The 17897-nt window shown below is 29.6% G+C and overlaps 1 protein-coding gene, 1 long non-coding RNA gene and 1 other non-coding gene across 3 annotated transcripts; all 3 read right to left on the bottom strand.

Annotated features, from left to right (window-relative positions):
* Positions 1-5597: 5597 nt before the first annotated feature.
* LOC132255122 (uncharacterized) lies at positions 5598-7062 on the bottom strand. Its single transcript, XR_009467736.1, has 2 exons — positions 6936-7062; positions 5598-6846 (listed from the first exon to the last, which is right to left on the bottom strand). It is a non-coding gene; the product is annotated as an uncharacterized LOC132255122 (long non-coding RNA).
* Positions 6702-6806, bottom strand: MIR156F (microRNA MIR156f). The gene has a single exon (NR_127737.1). It is a non-coding gene; the product is annotated as a microRNA MIR156f (primary transcript).
* A 1536-nt stretch (positions 7063-8598) lies between the features above and the next one.
* LOC100259468 (BAG family molecular chaperone regulator 1) lies at positions 8599-9604 on the bottom strand. The gene is made up of 2 exons (XM_002271209.5): positions 9178-9604; positions 8599-9055 (listed from the first exon to the last, which is right to left on the bottom strand). Exons 1-2 carry the CDS (start codon positions 9410-9412, stop codon positions 8847-8849), a joined length of 444 nt encoding a protein of 147 aa, XP_002271245.1. The 5' UTR covers positions 9413-9604; the 3' UTR covers positions 8599-8846.
* Between the last annotated feature and the right edge of the window lie 8293 nt (positions 9605-17897).

Below are 17897 nucleotides of genomic sequence, written 5' to 3'. Positions count from 1 at the left end.
TTGTGTCGCGTATTTGGAACAAGTTATAGGTTCTGAGAGTAAGTCTTTAGGATAAAAGAATCACACAAATCTATGTAATTTGTTCTTATATATTATATTTAGATTAGAGGTTTTAAATCTTGTGGTTTTTATCTTTGTAGTTAGGATGGAGGTTTTTCATGTAAAAATTCCTACATCTCATTGTTTATTTCTTTGATCATGTTTATTCATTTAATCATAGTAATTATCCTTAATATCTTCTAGGTTTAATTAGGTTAAAATCTTAAACTCCCTATTTAAGAATTTTTTTAATTTTTTAAAATACACTCATTCACCATACTCTGATTATCCTATTAGACTTTTGTTTTTCAATTGCTATAATTTTGAACAACCTTTTGCAATGAACTTATTGTTCGTCTCCCACATCATTCTTTTGAGACAAAATTTTGCTTGTGACAAAATTTCTAGTAGCAAGGAGAAGAGGTAAAATAGTCTCTTCTCTAAGTAGATTTCATGTGAGGTTCGAAAACTTGATGTTGAGAAGCACCCTTATATAAAGGTAACAATTCTTGGAATCCAATATTGAGAATAGCAATTAGATCTTAAAGATTGGATGATTTGATATGCCAAATGTTCAAAACACAAATTTGAATTTTCAAAGCTGCTTCTATGTGTTTTTCTCTCTCTTAAGAATTACTGGGAAGTGATTTTTTTAGAGGAGTTCAATATGATCTTGGATCACTAAATTCAACCACCATATTTGGAAATTGAAATATTGTAGTTTTATGATTTGATTTTCTTAAGTAAATGCAAATTTAAATATGGTTTGGCATTGTTCAAGTGTCCTGGCCCTTAGTGATAGTCTTTGTGCATTTGGAGAAATGACTAAGAATGATTGAACATCCTTGGTCATTTTCTTTCATCATTGCATTTGGAGAAACAGTAAAAAAAGATTGAACATCCTTGGTTATTTTCCTTAATCATTTATGTGGAACAAGCTAGGAAATGATTAGAGTACTATACAACAACAAAATTGGTTTTTGCCATGAAAGTATTTATCATAAATAAACAACAATTCATCATTATTAGTGTGTTTTGAAGAAATTTTTTTATCACAGTGGCTCATGATAGACAAAAACCCTTCACTAATGGTCATCATCTATGAATCTCTTGTTTCGTCATGAACAAAATTAAGTGATTAGTAATAAAATTGGAATTGTTACTAAATAATGACATCTTATGATGCAAAAAATTATCATAAAAACTAACAAGCATTTGTTACTAGATCTATCATTTTATCATTGAAAATATACTTTTTGTGACAAAAATAATATAATTTCATCACCAAATATATATTTTTTATAACAAAAAATTTATGTTTTAAAAACAAATCTAGTTTTGAAGAGAAAACAAATTTTATAAATGATAATTTATTTTTCATCATTTTGGAATATTTTTGAGTTGACATCACTTAAACTCGTAACCTTTCTTTTTGTAACTACTTTTTTATCATCTCATTTACAAATCAATTGATGCTTAAAGAGGTATATTGAAGTATATTGAAGTTTTAACTAAATTCAACATTACCTCTATCTTTACACCCATCTTGAACTTGGACAAAGTAATAAATAGTTGAAAAAAAAAAATTAAAGATTTGAAATCAAACTTCATAAAATTACTAATTCTTACTTGCATATGAATTTTATTTTATTTTATTTTTAAATTCACAAGATAGGAATTTTTTAAAAAAAAAATTGAGATTTTTAAGTAAAATTCTTTAGAAAACTGTAATAGTTATGTGAATTGAAAAAAAAAAATGAAATGTTAAGTAAAAGAATTTTGAAAAAAAAAAAATTGATACTTATGTAAATTGAAATAAAATAAAAATAAAAATTGAAAATAAAATTGTTTATATAAAAAAAATGATAAATCAATTTTTTAAATTTTGTAGGTTTTATCTTTTATCTATCCTAAATGTTATTGGGACGATATTTATTCATCATGGATAAAAATTATATGATATAATAGTAAATATAAATGTTGCAATATACATAGGTATATATATAAACTTTTGTTTAACATTTTCGGAAAGACCACCAATTTGTTTGTTTACCGGGTTTCCTCCATTTTTAATAACAAAATGAACCAGAAGTAGGACCAAATTGAGAGTTAGCAACATAAACAAACATGGATTTGTGAATAAGAAATACAAGTTTCCTATATTCATAGCAATCAAAAGGAGAATGGAAAATTGCTCAAGAGGGCTGTGGGTTCTCGTGCCCCACAAATCATACATTATGTTGAGCGCTTCTTGATAATATTGACTATGAAACCCATAGATATTCACATTTTTCTAGATTCCATTTAGTGTGGGTATATCATTGGTCTTGTTGTTGTTATGGACTTGACTCATCATGTACAAAATTATGTGTGTATATATATAATTTGGAGAGACAAATTTTTGTGTCAATCCTTTAGTGACAAAAAGTAGTTTTGAAGAGGTCAACTTAATGGTAAAATATTTTATAACAAATTTTTTTTTTTTTGCATAAGATATATTCATAATCAATGACGAAAAGTTGTAGCATTGTTAAAGCAAAGTGGTTAATCATCCTAGGCAATTCTTGATCATTTGGGTAACCACAAATGAGAAGGAGAATGATATATTTCTTAAAGACAATCTAACCTACATTTGTAGAAAATGATCAAGAAAAGTGACTCAATGGAACTTGCAAAATTTTCTCATTTTGTCACTATTCAAACAAGTTGTTGAGCTTAATTGGGATTAAGGTAATTCCCTTGCCTATAACTTTACCTTTTTTCTATGATATTTATGCACAATTAATATATATATATATATATATATATATATATATATATATATATATATATATATATATATATATATCCTTGAAAAATATGGTGAAATGTATCTTTATTTTCAATAATCATTTTTAATACTCCATGATGAGAGACTTAACATCATATTAAACCATTTTTCTTGACTTTGAGGATTCCTTGAGGGTTAAGTGATTTGGAATTCATGAGTTAATTTCTTTGCTTTGAAGGTGAATGTTTGGATTGTTAGGTACAAGTTTTAAAAGTTCTAAATTTTTCTTTATCGCCTAATCTTGTGAAAGACTCATAACATGCATTGAGCACTCTCGACCTACTTGATGCATAAAGCATCTTTGAGACTTGGGTGTGGTGTATGTGATATATTGAATTGGACACTTAAAAAATATAATAAAGGAGGCCAATGAGTTTGTTTGACTTAACATCATATTAAACCATTTTTCTTGACTTTGAGGATTCCTTGAGGGTTAAGTGATTTGGAATTCATGAGTTAATTTCTTTGCTTTGAAGGTGAATGTTTGGATTGTTAGGTACAAGCTTTAAAAGTTCTAAGTTTTTCTTTATCGCCTAATCTTGTGAAAGACTCATAACATGCATTGAGCACCCTCAACCTACTTGATGCATAAAGCATCTTTGAGACTTGGGTGGAGTGTATGTGATATATTGAATTGGACACTTAAAAAATATAATAAAGGAGGCCAATGAGCTTGTTTCTATAGAAAAAGAATAATAAAAAATGCAACATAGTTGGAAATTAGACCTTGTTCTAAAGATCTTAAGGTGAAATTTGAGGGTTAATGATCTTAAGTGATCATTTAAGCATGGTACTCTAAGTTGAATGATCAGAGTTGTATGAGGAACCTTTTTAAGGCACATAGAAAGGATTTCTAAATTGAAAAAAAAAAATTATGAGCCTATTCAAGCTTGTAAAAAAAAAAGTACATAAAAAAAAGGTAAATTCCAATCAATTCTGAGAAAAAATATGGACTAAATCAAATTAAGGGAAGATAGTCTTTTGAGAGTCACAATTGAGGATAAGAACCTTAACACTTAAATCTTTAATGAATAAGTAGTAAAGGAAGTTTGAAATGATTGTGGATTAAACATTTCAAACATGATTTTCTATAGCTTAATATATTAATGCATATGGATGATGAGTTATCTTGAATCTTGAAGAATTCTCAACCTTAAGAATTTTTTTTTCTTGATTAAAGTGTCTTGTATAGTAGTACATTGAATTGCTAGGAAATAAGGATGATATGTTATTTATTATTCTCTTTTATTATTAGGGATTAGCAATGTTCAAGTTTAGGGGAGTGATTAACACTTGAAACAATATTGTTTTCATGTTAAAAAACAAGGATTTTCTAATAATTTTTGGGTGTTAATTAGATATTTTTAACTTGAATATATGTTAAGTCCCATTTTAGAGTTAATATGGGCAATTAAGTGAATAATATAACAAAGCAAAAGTAAAAAGTATACTTTAGATGATTAACAAGGAAACAAAGTTACAAGAAGTTGATAAAGACAAGAACAAAAGCCAAAGTAATGCAATGAAGTCTAAATTGCGAGTGGAAGGAAGAGTTAGGACAAATGATTAATTAGGGAGTGAAACTATCGCATGAAGTAGGAGAGACAATCAACCACCTTAAGGAGTAAAATTGAAAGATCAAATGTCTTGGGTAAAACAATTAACTTTTCTATGTTAGAATTTTAATAGAAAGAAAGTTAAAGTCTAAGACGACAATGATCACTATTGATTTTCCTAGGAGTCCTTTGACCATGCATTTTCATGTTTGGTGAAGAATGATAAAACGCTCATGCATTAAAACAGTGATTGTCCTTACGTAGCTTTGAATATCTTGTACACACACAGACACTAAATATGTTCTTTTGGAAGTTATTTCAGTGTATATAATTTTTATTTTTTTCTTAAGATTATTCTCTCAATTCCTCAACATCCGTAATGGTTATTAAATGTTTGATTTCAACCATGAGGGGTGTATAGAATTTTTATTTTTTTCTTAAGATTATTCTCTCAATTCCTCAACATCCATAATGGTTATTAAATGTTTGATTTCAACCATGAGGGGTTGAGAATCTATTTTCTTCAAGAGGGAGGAGAAGGGGGAAGGGGTAGCAAAGAGAATGAAAAGTCTAGATAAGGATTAGTCGAATGATATTAATTTTGAGTTTTATCTAATGCACAATATGTTTTTTGTGTGATTTTTCTTAGATAAGATATGGTGGGTGCTTATTAGGATTTTAATGATTCTTATGAAAAACTTGATCACTAGCTAAATAACTTAGTTTGATCAACCTTGATTACATTTAAGGAAATCTATTAGATGAATGATGATGAATTATAGTATAAGTAATGAGAAATAGAATAGACCAAAGCATATTAAGTTTTTAAACTAGATATAACCATTGATCCTTGAAACATTTTATATTTTCCTACTTCTTGTATCTACATCTTTTATCACGAACATCCTTACTCTGGTCGATGTTTCCTATTCTTTCTCACATTTCTATTCACTACTTATAGTTTTTTCAAAACTATTACCCATAATATTTATAAAAATATTCTAATAGCTTTTCTTATATTATAAGAAAATCTACTATATGTCACAATGACATATCAACATTTTTTACAAAAAGGAGTATATACCAATTAGGAGTTTGAAACACTTTCCAACAAAAAATAAAAGTAAAAATTAACTTAAACAATAGGGTTTAGTAGCATGTCTAGCAATTAATTAAGAGATGAAACATCAACCTTTGTAACATTAATGATTGCTTGTGCAAGGTTCAAATTACGGATTTTGTGTTCAATTTCATAGCAAGACAACCCTGGACTTGACATGTCTCCAAAGCAGGAGTTCTTGTACCCAAGTTGGAGGACCAGCGGTTGTACCGGGGGGGTGGAGAGCCGTAGCTATATGGACAAAAGTGGTGGAACCATTATGGGCTTCAGGAAAGCATTTTCCATATTTCCCACCTTTCTACAATCAATTGGTAGAAATGTTGCCAACCCCACAAACACTATCCTGATCAGGAGTTTCTATAATTACCAGCACACTTTTTCTTCAGCTTCATCTCTTCCATTATTAGTTTACATATGCTAAGCTTGCTCATCACTCGTTTCAGTTTCAATTACTGAACTAGTTAAATCACAACATTCTTAACCTCCAATTCTAATAATTCTCAATTTAATTAAAGAAAATACTCTCACTTTTGTAGCATGGATTCTAAGTGCTTATGCAATTATGATCCAGTAAAGGTTCAGGGGCTGGTTGTATAATGGTTTGTGACCTTGCCCCATAAAAAAAATGGGGCTAACAAAACTTTGAAATTGATAAAATTTTTGGTTGTTTTGTTGTCTGTAGGACAAGGAAGGTGTTTAGGGTTGGTTTAGGTATACTTGACTTCTGCATTCTTGGACAGAATTGCAGGTGGGGTTTGGGGATTAATGATCAATCTTGAAGAAGAATAATCAGAGTTGAGGTTCTTCACCATGATGATATAAACAAAATACAGAAACAAAGGAAAACAAAGATTGGTTTCCGGAATTGTGAAAATAGAAAGAGAAGTGAATCGAGTATGCCATTTCATGGTACGTCTGTTCTGAACATGCTATTTCTGTTTTCAAAATTGTGGAAGCACAAAGCACTCAAAAACAGTCTTGGTTGCTGAGATATATGGATGGCTGAAAGCTGAGGACAGCCCTAGACTCAAAAGGCTTGGTCTGGTGAAGAAGGAGAGGAGAAAGAGAAAGAGAAGTGCATATATACTTGGAGAAGGCTGTATCTTACCTTGTTTGTTGGGAAAGATTGCAGAAACTCAAGGAATTGTTTCAGCAGCAGCAAGTTCTGTTGACAGGAGAAGAGAGAGGACAAGACTGCTCAAACACAAGCCCTCTTGGGTATGTTCAGTTGTGCTCTCTATCTTCTGTCAACAGAACATAATCATCATGATCACCATTGAAATTGACCTCTGAAGCCTTCTCTGCAAGCAACAAACAAGGATCAAACAGAGAGTATTTTCAGGGAGAAAAACCATTTCCAAGTTGGAATGATGGATGTGAATCTTCATACCGTGTTGTTTGAAAACTTCATGATACTGTAGAAGCTCCCAGAGGGTCAGCCAAGTTGTTGAAAGACTACTAAAGTATGAGGCCCTGTTTCCCTGTTGGGATGAGAAGGAAAAGTCTTTTACACAAGTGGCTTGATTTGATAAGTTTCACTTGGCATCAGCATCACATTGACTGTAATATTACAGATAGTCTTCAGCTTTCATTTTCCTGATAGATTAGTTTTAGGGTGTGTGTTGAATTTACATTCGTCCGTGTAAATAAAATGGTTTTGCTGTGAAAAGTAGATATGGACTTTTACACATCCATTATATAACTGAACTTGTACATTTTAGGGGGCGTGGCACCAGAACTGGATGCCCATGTTCCTCTTAGATGCCTTGTGAAATTCAAAGGCCTTCAATTCTGCTTTTATTTGCATATTGTTCCCAATTTTCAATTACTTGATTGGGGACAATAGACCACCTGACCAGTTGTCCTGCAATATTTTTGACAGACACCACGGGGACCCATTGTGCCTACAGTAAATATTATCTACTGGAGCTGATCCCCAATATTAGTACGAGAGTTTGTTAGGCCCCAGCCTGGTTTGGGAGCCGATTGTTATGAGGTCAACTTTGACCGATGTATTTGGGGTATTCATTCCACTGCTCAAAGTGCTATTGAATCAAAATTATCACAATAGATCATGTATTTGAATCAAAATTATCTTTCTAAGGTGGGCAAGCGCTTGTCAGACGATTGGTACTATCCAGGGCAACATTGTCAAGATACATTTTGTCGGTAAATGACCACATCTGCCATTCCTTCTTCCATTTTCCGTCGGTTACTTGTCTCACATCAACTGTGAGAATGATTTTGGTACATACACACGCATCTTTTTCCTTCACACCAAACATAAGTAAGACATGGGTCTCCTTTTTTTCATAGCAGGAGATAGTGGGTTGAGGTCCAAATCACCTTCCTTATCTGCATTTTCTCTATAGAGCATATGAGAAAATTTGATAAGTTCCTCTGAATTATCTAATATACTTTCCTAGTCAGTGCATGACAAAACTAAACAGAAAAATTGCAAAATTTTAGTATTGGCTTTAGCCATGTGACAAAGGAGTGAGATGATGTTTGGGTAGTTCTGTATGTGCACCATACCAAAGGAAAAGGTTGTTTCCCAGAAAGAGACTGACTTCCATGCAGGCATAAAAAATTACTAATGAATTTGCATGAGACTGTTAACAAACAAGTCACAAATAAACAGTTGGAACAGGCTGATTAATTTGCAGTAAAAGATAGAATGAAAGAACAAGAAGAAAAGAAAAAGGAGGACAGGAAAGTGGTAGCCTCTTCCTTGCAACTCACCCTCAAAATCATAATGGATTTCCAACAAGGAGAAAGAAGACACAAAGGGCGTCTGGACCCCCACATTTCTATAAAAAGGACCTAAGAAAATTTCTCAAAAATAGATTCATATGTGGGAACTGCCATCACCATTGGAGCCATGGCTTCAATTAGGAAGAGGAATGATGTGAGTACTTGATGAATATCTCACTTTAGAACTAAGCAATCCCAGCAGGGGACCATTAAATTCCATGCTGCAGGAATTTAAGTGCCCTTGCTTTAGGCATCTTTCCCTTTTCAATTTTTATATTCAGGCGTGCACCCACATGCAATTTTGTATACACAAACAGAGAAAAAAGAAACTGTATTGACTTATAATACAAGGAATCAGCCTTTAATAAAAAGAGTAAACTATCCAAAATGACGCGGAAATGCATCAGCTTACACATTTAAAACTGCAAATTGGTTGAAAATTGTACATAATTGAACCCTTAAACTAAACAAACTGAGAAGGATTCTTCACAATATTTTAGCCTTTTCTTAGTGGTGGTTAGTGAACACAAGATGTTTAATCAGTGTTTTAAACACTGATGGTACGGCAAGGAGTGGCCAGGGCATGAAGTTTCATCTCTTTGATGGCTGGGTCTTCTAATAACAGCACCTTGTCCTTGTCTCTGACCCCAACCATGTGCAAGTACTCACTGTCTTCTCTCTCCTTCCCTTTGAACAGTAGTCTCTGTTCTCTTGGTTCCAAGCCAGTCACCAATGACAATATCATCTTTAATTCTCCTGAAAAATTCAGAGAAAGGAAACTCAGTAAATCCCCATACAGCTTACAATTTTTGACAATTTTTTTAAATAAATTCATGGTTTTTCAAATGATGGTGATGACCAGAGATGAGGGGACTAACCAAAAGTTGAAGTTGATTCAATGGAAATCTCATGCCACTTTGAAACAATTGAGACTCTCACAGTGATCATCCCCTCTCCTACACTTTCTGCACTCTCCCTTTTTTGAACAAGCATGCCACCGGGTCTGAGTTCCCACTTGATTTCTCCTTTTTCTTGTCCTTTGACACCATTGCCCGCACCACTTCCAAGCTTAGAATTGCCTCTGCAGAACCGCTTTGATCTGAGCTTGATCATGGTGATGATCCTCTTCCTCTGAAGCTAGCTCTCAAATTTCAGAACACTGAGGGAGAGGGTGGTATGGGGTTGGCTGGTTATATAATACCAGTGAGCATGCATTAGGACAAAAGAAGATAACCATAAAATAAAACAAAAATGGAAGGAGTTATGATAGTTAAGGGGCTAATAGAATCATGACACATGGAGTACAAGATGGTGGAGAGTTTCTTCTGCTGATTTTATGGGGGCTATTGCACATGGGGGTGGGGACTTGGCTACACGCTTGCTTGATTGGCGGACCAAACACAATCACATCAACTGGTCGGCTGCCTTTTATTTTATATAACTACCAGCTTTTGGTCATTGAGCTTAGTTAGTGAGTTATTTCATGGGGTATTCTTGTCAGGGACTTGCTTCAGAATACAGACCATTCTTTTGGGTTTGTTTGGGAAAATGAGAAATCCAAAAAGAAAAAACAGGACATAAAAGTGTCTACAAGAGTAATACGTCTCTTGGGTTAGGATTCATTATTCTTCTAGTCCCTTCAAGACCAAGCCTCCTATAATATGAAATTCCAAACAGGCCTTTAGATCTCAAATATTGGGAGGAATATATGTTAGATTAGAAACCTGTAAACTAGTGATTTGGTTCGGCTTTAGGTTTAGGTAGGTGGGTGTTCCTTTCCAATTATATTATTCTATGGTGGTTGGCTAAACTATAGGGCATCAACCCATGTGAGGAAGAGATAATAAAATACTAATGTCCACCTTTGTCTCTCTAAAGATTAAGATGGTTTTTTCTATTCAATCTGAACATGGTTTTTTTTGCTAAAATAAGTTATCTTTCACAGTGAGGGGATAATAGGCCAAGCTCCATTAACAACAACCTCACTAAACTAGAACACCATTTGAATACTTTGTTCCATAAAGGGATGACCAATGACCAATGACTTGAAAAGCTAAATGAACTTGACACATACTTCCCAAAAAGTGGTTGAAAATTGAAACAAATTGAAGTACTATAGTTACTTAAAAAGCTAGATGAGCTTGACATGCTTCACAAAAAAGGTGGCTTAGAGATTCTTGCGGGATAGACAAATTAATTAAAGCACCATAGGTACTTGAAGACGAAGAAGAATAAATGCCAAAGCAGAAACACAAGAGCAAAAGGAAGAAATAAAGTATTTTTGGCCACCCCCACAAGTTACAATAAGAGACAACATTAGATGATGGTAGACATGGGTTCTCCGGCTTTTGGGAAACCCTGAAACCCTGAAAGCCGGAAAGCTAAACTTTATTTCAAATTCATTCTATCAATAAAATAAAGTGGAGGTAGGCGTTCTCAGGGATTTCCCTTCTGGAGAAACTGTGTCTTTTCATCATTTGAGCTTTGAACATGAAATATTAATGAATGAAGTATGAATATTCTCACACTTTAAGGAACATTAATGAGATCCATGGCATTAATGAGAATGTTTTTTAGTTGGAAAAATAGTAAGTTTGTTCATGGGATTCGTTGAATTAATGGGCAACTTCATGTGACATAATTTTTTTTCATATATATATATATATATATATATATATATATATATATTCATGCACAGCTTCTAGAGATAATGTAAAATTGAATAGTTTTATAAGTCCAAAAAAGAAACATCCAATTCAAGTTACCCAACCAGCTTACACGTGAAAATATGATGATTACCAAGGCATGTCGGAACAAAAAGACAGTGCACGAGGCTGATACCTTCACGCCTCCCACAAGATTTGCTTCTTGTTGGCATGCCCAGCAGGAGATTTTGTTCTGATGGGAAGTGATTAAGCTCGATTATACACACTTGCATGGGCTAAAATTTTAGTTCATGTTTTTTTCCTTATTTTTTATTTAGCCTGTTAGAGCATGATATCCTTTGGAGATCTAAATATGAGATTCTTCATAAATTTTGTGATGATGACCTATATCTTTTCTGTAATGATCTGCTCTAAAGATGAATTTTGCTGCAGGTGAGCATGAAACTTATGGTTTGTTCATGTATAATTTGTGTTGGAGCAAGCTGTGATCCGAAGATTCCGACCAACCTTCGCACGGTGCACCTTCATGGGGCAAAGAATAGGGTGCTTACAGTTTATCTGAGACTGACCCGGGGTCGAATAAGGAGTTCATGCAATTAATTCCAAAATTAATATTTTTTTATTTTAATTATTCAATAATGATCAATGTATTATGAACCCTATGCAAAAGATTTCAAATTTCACTATAAGACAACAAGATTTAATGTGAAAAACCCACCTAAAAAACTCGTAAGTATTAAAAACCATGAATGATTTTTCATCGTACATAATCCACTAATATAAAAAAAAAAAATTTGTATATAATTTTATCTTATCGAATGCACCTACTCCGTATGTTTTACATCATTAGTAGTTACACTCTCCTTTTATGTTCTTGATGTAAACTTATTTGTACTCTTCAACGTATTTCTCGAAAGCTTTGAGAAAATTTATACGGTGTGAATCTCAAACTTTGTGATAACTAAAACCTTTAAATAAAATTTGAAAGTCATGAGTAATGAAAGTTCACGCTTAATGAATGATCTTCTCTAGAATTTCCAATTTTCAACAAAACGCATTCTTTTATACAAAAAAAAAAAAAAAAGTTGCAATCAATTAGGGAGGGTTTCCTAATTATGAAACATTTCAAAAAAAGTTTTTATAATTAAAAATGGAGTGGGAAATAAAAATGGAAGGCTAAATGATTGAACACCAACACCCATAGAGTTTTTAGAATTAAAAATGGAGTAGGAAATGAAAATGGAAGGCTAAATGATTGAACACCCATCAGGAATTTTTGAACATCCCTAGTGGAAGCTTGAATGCCTTTCAAGGCATCTAAACACTGCCCCATTTCCAACTTCCTGATTAAGCAATTTTCGGCCTATCCTCCATAATTTTTCCATTGATCCTCCCCTCAACTCCCATAAAAGCTCCATTGACCCTAACTCTAAACTTGTCTTAACCATTTCTCTCATAGTGAATTCAACTACCTATAATCTACACATGCTTAAACAACAAGCCTATAAGAAGTAAAATATGACCATAATAATGTAATCAATGAACAAATGCCTTCTACTTCCTTTTTTTGTCACAAAAATGACTAGTATATGAAAATTAGGTATAATAAAACACACAAGGAGAAATAATATACCTTGCATAATAAAAGCATAAGTCATAGTAGTATCTAAAATACATGATACAATGATGAGAGAGTAATGACAAATAATAGTAACATATGATCCATATGCATCATATGATCAAAATATGCTCTCTCCAACCTAATACATCACAAAACTATAAATTCATGAAGTTCTAAAGGCCGCTTTGGCTCTACTCTCCTCTCAAAAAGCCTCTCATAAAAGACCTATAGATTTTGCTCTAAAAGGCTTTATGGTCCTAGATATAGAAATTAATGATGTAAAAACAAAACAAGAGGCACCAAAGATGTAAGATGTGGGTGTGGGGGATGGAAGAAAAATGAAAAAGAAATTGTGTTTGTATGCTTTTTAGTGACAACAATATGCATGATGAGAAAGGACTATTCAAACAATCCAATTAGACTTTTGATCGTCCATCATTTGGTTGTTTGAATGGTCACATTTGAATGTGTCTCTCAAACATTTGAACTTCTAATGCTGAATTTTCCCACTATCTTCTAATTTCTTGGACCTCTTACCTTAGAACTCCATAAACTTATTGTTCTAACTTCCTAAATTGATTTTCTTTGGGCACAAAAAAATTCAAAATTATTTTTAAATTCTTAAAAGATCAAGAAAAAATATATGTGAACACATCCAAGAATGCCTAAACACTCTTCTAAATATAAAGTCTTTTTAGAAATTATTATTTTTAAATAGTTTTTTATTCCTAAAAGCACTTTTATAACATATTTTAATTATATTTACTTGTTTTCTATGGAACGTTTTAAAAAATATTGTACAAATATAAGGAATAATTGAAAATAAAGTACTATAAATAAAATTTATTTTTAAAAACACAAAGAATAGATAGAAAACATTCCAAGTTCTTAGATAAATTTTTGTTCTAGAAAACATTAGAAATTTATCTTTGAAAATTGTTCAAAAAAACTATTTTTTTAATAACTATATTTGAAAACATTTCTAATCAAATTCATATAATTTTCACAAAATTAGTCAAAAATTAAGTATCTAGATTAAAAAAAAAAATTTACCAGATAATAAAGAAAGCCAAAATAATTTAATTTCTAGAAATTAAAGATTTTCAAGTTATGGAAAAACACTTACAACTTGAGATTCTTAGTCCATCATTTATAGTTGAGTAAGAATGTCATATCAAATCACTACAAAAAAAAAAAAAAAAAATCTACTAATTTACATATAAAGGATGTACAAGGTATTTGGAGTTTTGGGTCAAAATGGCCCATTTTTGAAACTTAATGTTGAAAATGGGCACATTTTCAAACTATTGTTCAAAATGGCCTCTTTGATGCCATGTAGGTGCCACATCATTATATATATATATATATATATTTTCGTCATTATAGTGAAAGCCGCAGTTGGGAAACACGGCTTTATTTTTGTATTAAAGCCGCAGTTGGGAAACGCGGCTTCATTTTTATACTAAAGCCGCAGTTGGGAAACGCGACTTCATTTTTGTACTAAAGCCGCAATTGGCAAATGCGGCTTCATTTTTGCACTAAAGCCGCAATTGCCAAACGCGGCTTCATTTTTTAACTAAAACCGCGGTTGGCAACTGCGGCTTTAGTTAATTTTTATTTAAATTTAAAATTTAATTAAAAAATTATTAAATTACAATTTATGAATGAAATTTAAAAATATAATTAAATAATAAATTATTTATATTTAAATTTAAAATTCTAGTATTACTTCAACAAACATAAATTAATAAATAGAAGATATTATAAATGAATGTTTTATTTATTAATAAAGTAATAATCTTAAAATAATAAATTTATATAACATATAAATAATATATAAAATTGTATAATTTATTAATTTAAGATATTTAATTTGTTAATTTTTAAGATATTAATTTATTTATGTTATGATAAATTTATCTTTATCGAAATAATAGTATAGTAGTTAATAACTGAGATTTCAATTATAATATTTTTTTTTTACTTTCAAATTTAATTAAAAACTATTAAATTACAATTTATGATTGAAATTTTAAAAATATACTTAAATAAAAAATTATTGATATTTAAACTTAAAAATCTAGTATTATTTCAACAAACATAAATTGATAAATAGAAGATATTATAAATGAATATTTGATTTATTAATAAATTAATAATCTTAAAATAATAAACTTATATAACATATAAATAATATATAAAATTGTATAATTTACTAATTTAAGATATTTAATTTGTTAATTTTTAAGATATTAATTTATTTATACTATGATAAATTTATCTTTATCGAAATAATAGTATAGTAGTTAATAATTGAGATTTCAAGTATAATATTTTTTTTTACTTTCCAATTTAATTAAAAACTATTAAATCACAATTTATGATTGAAATTTAAAAAATATACTTAAATAAAAAATTATTTATATTTAAACTTAAAAATCTAGTATTACTTCAACAAACATAAATTAATAAATAGAAGATATTATAAACGAATGTTTTATTTATTAATAAATTAATAATCTTAAAATAATAAATTTATATAACATATAAATAATATATAAAATTGTATAATTTGTTAATTTTTAAGATATTAATTTATTTGTATTATGACAAATTTATCTTTAACAAAATAATAACATACTCTTAAGCCGTAGTTGTCATATATAGATTTTTTTACAAAATTAGTTAATGAAATTAATTACAAAAAGTCTACTACAAAATGTAATTTTTAATAGTTTAATTAAAGTCACAAAAAATATCCACTAAAGCTGTTAACCTGATAGAAAGTTAACTGGACTAAAGCTGTTATTGGTAAGTTACGAGCACCCTTAAGGACACCATTAAAAACTTCAGACATATTAGTTGTCATAATCTCATATCTCCGCCCACCATCATATGAGAGTGCCCATTTTTCAAGAGGAATTTGCTCCAACCAATTTCTAACCTCGGCATTTATCCGGCCAATTATATCCATGTGAGAAATAAATTTTATCATGTGTGATTATATATAGGTTCTTGTCTAAAAAGGAAGAGAGTACCAGTTACACATAGGTTCTCTCCTTGTGGAGAATACAATTTGTTAATTTTTAAGATATTAATTTATTTGTATTATGACAAATTTATCTTTAACAAAATAATAACATACTCTTAAGCCGTAGTTGTCATATATAGATTTTTTTACAAAATTAGTTAATGAAATTAATTACAAAAAGTCTACTACAAAATGTAATTTTTAATAGTTTAATTAAAGTCACAAAAAATATCCACTAAACATTAATATAGTGGAAAATAAAAAACATATATAATCTCACACGCCTCCACAAGGAGAGAACCTATATGTAACTGGTACTCTCTTCCTTTTTAGACAAGAACCTATATATAATCACACATGATAAAATTTATTTCTCACATGGATACAATTGGCCGGATAAATGCCGAGGTTAGAAATTGGTTGGAGCAAATTCCTCTTGAAAAATGGGCACTCTCATATGATGGTGGGCGGAGATATGAGATTATGACAACTAATATGTCTGAAGTTTTTAATGGTGTCCTTAAGGGTGCTCGTAACTTACCAATAACAGCTTTAGTCCAGTTAACCTTCTATCGGGTTAACAGCTTTAGTGGATATTTTTTGTGACTTTAATTAAACTATTAAAAATTACATTTTGTAGTAGACTTTTTGTAATTAATTTCATTAACTAATTTTGTAAAAAAATCTATATATGACAACTACGGCTTAAGAGTATGTTATTATTTTGTTAAAAATAAATTTGTCATAATACAAATAAATTAATATCTTAAAAATTAACAAATTAAATATCTTAAATTAATAAATTATACAATTTTATATATTATTTATATATTATATAAATTTATTGTTTTAAGATTATTAATTTATTAATAAATAAAACATTCGTTTATAATATCTTCTATTTATTAATTTATGTTTGTTGAAGTAATACTAGATTTTTAAGTTTAAATATAAATAATTTTTTATTTAAGTATATTTTTTAAATTTCAATCATAAATTGTGATTTAATAGTTTTTAATTAAATTGGAAAGTAAAAAAAAAATATTATAATTGAAATCTCAATTATTAACTACTATACTATTATTTCGATAAAGATAAATTTATCATAATATAAATAAATTAATATCTTAAAAATTAACAAATTAAATATCTTAAATTAATAAATTATACAATTTTATATATTATTTATATGTTATATAAGTTTATTATTTTAAGATTATTAATTTATTAATAAATCAAATATTCATTTATAATATCTTCTATTTATCAATTTATGTTTGTTAAGATAATACTAGATTTTTAAGTTTAAATATCAATAATTTTTTATTTAAGTATATTTTTAAAATTTCAATCATAAATTGTAATTTAATAGTTTTTAATTAAATTTGAAAGTAAAAAAAAATATTATAATTGAAATCTCAGTTATTAACTACTATACTATTATTTCGATAAAGATAAATTTATCATAATATAAATAAATTAATATCTTAAAAATTAACAAATTAAATATCTTAAATTAATAAATTATACAATTTTATATATTATTTATATGTTATATAAATTTATTATTTTAAGATTATTAATTTATTAATAAATAAAACATTCATTTATAATATCTTCTATTTATCAATTTATGTTTGTTGAAGTAATACTAGAATTTTAAATATAAATATAAATAATTTATTATTTAATTATATTTTTAAATTTCATTCATAAATTGTAATTTAATAATTTTTTAATTAAATTTTAAATTTAAACAAAAATTAACTAAAGTCGCAGTTGCCAACCGCGGTTTTAGTTAAAAAATGAAGCCGCGTTTGGCAACTGCGGCTTTAGTACAAAAATGAAGCCGCGTTTGGCAACTGCCGCTTTAGTGCAAAAATGAAGCCGCATTTGCCAATTGCGGCTTTAGTACAAAAATGAAGTCGCGTTTCCTAACTGCGGCTTTAGTGCAAAAATGAAGCCGCGTTTCCCAACTGCGGCTTTCACTATAATGACGAAAAAAAAATATTTTTTAATGATGTGGCGCCTACGTGGCATCAAAGAGGCCATTTTGACCCAAAACTCAGGTATTTGCATTGATCGTAAAGGACATGTACTAACTTTGTAAGGCATGTACAAGGTATTGTACTGTGAATTCCTTTTGCTGATTTTTTCATTTAGGTTGCTATCATTTCAAACCAAACCAAAAGAAAATATTGTTTACACACTTACACATATCAAATTCATTTCCTTCATATTCGCATACAACATGTACAAGGTATTTGTAGTGATTATATG

This window comes from Vitis vinifera, chromosome 14 (assembly GCF_030704535.1).
Source record: "Vitis vinifera cultivar Pinot Noir 40024 chromosome 14, ASM3070453v1".
In the NCBI taxonomy this organism is placed as follows: domain Eukaryota; kingdom Viridiplantae; phylum Streptophyta; class Magnoliopsida; order Vitales; family Vitaceae; genus Vitis; species Vitis vinifera.
Note: the sequence above shows the minus strand (reverse complement) of the source record. Positions and strands in the feature narration are given on the sequence as shown.

Coding starts and splice junctions, on each gene's coding strand:
- LOC100259468 (XM_002271209.5), bottom strand. CDS start 9,412: ATGATCAAGCTCAGATCAAAGCGGTTCTGCAGAGGCAATTCTAAGCTT. Junction 9,056..9,177: donor TGAATCAACTTCAACTTTTG/GTTAGTCCCCTC, acceptor TGAATTTTTCAG/GAGAATTAAAGATGATATTG.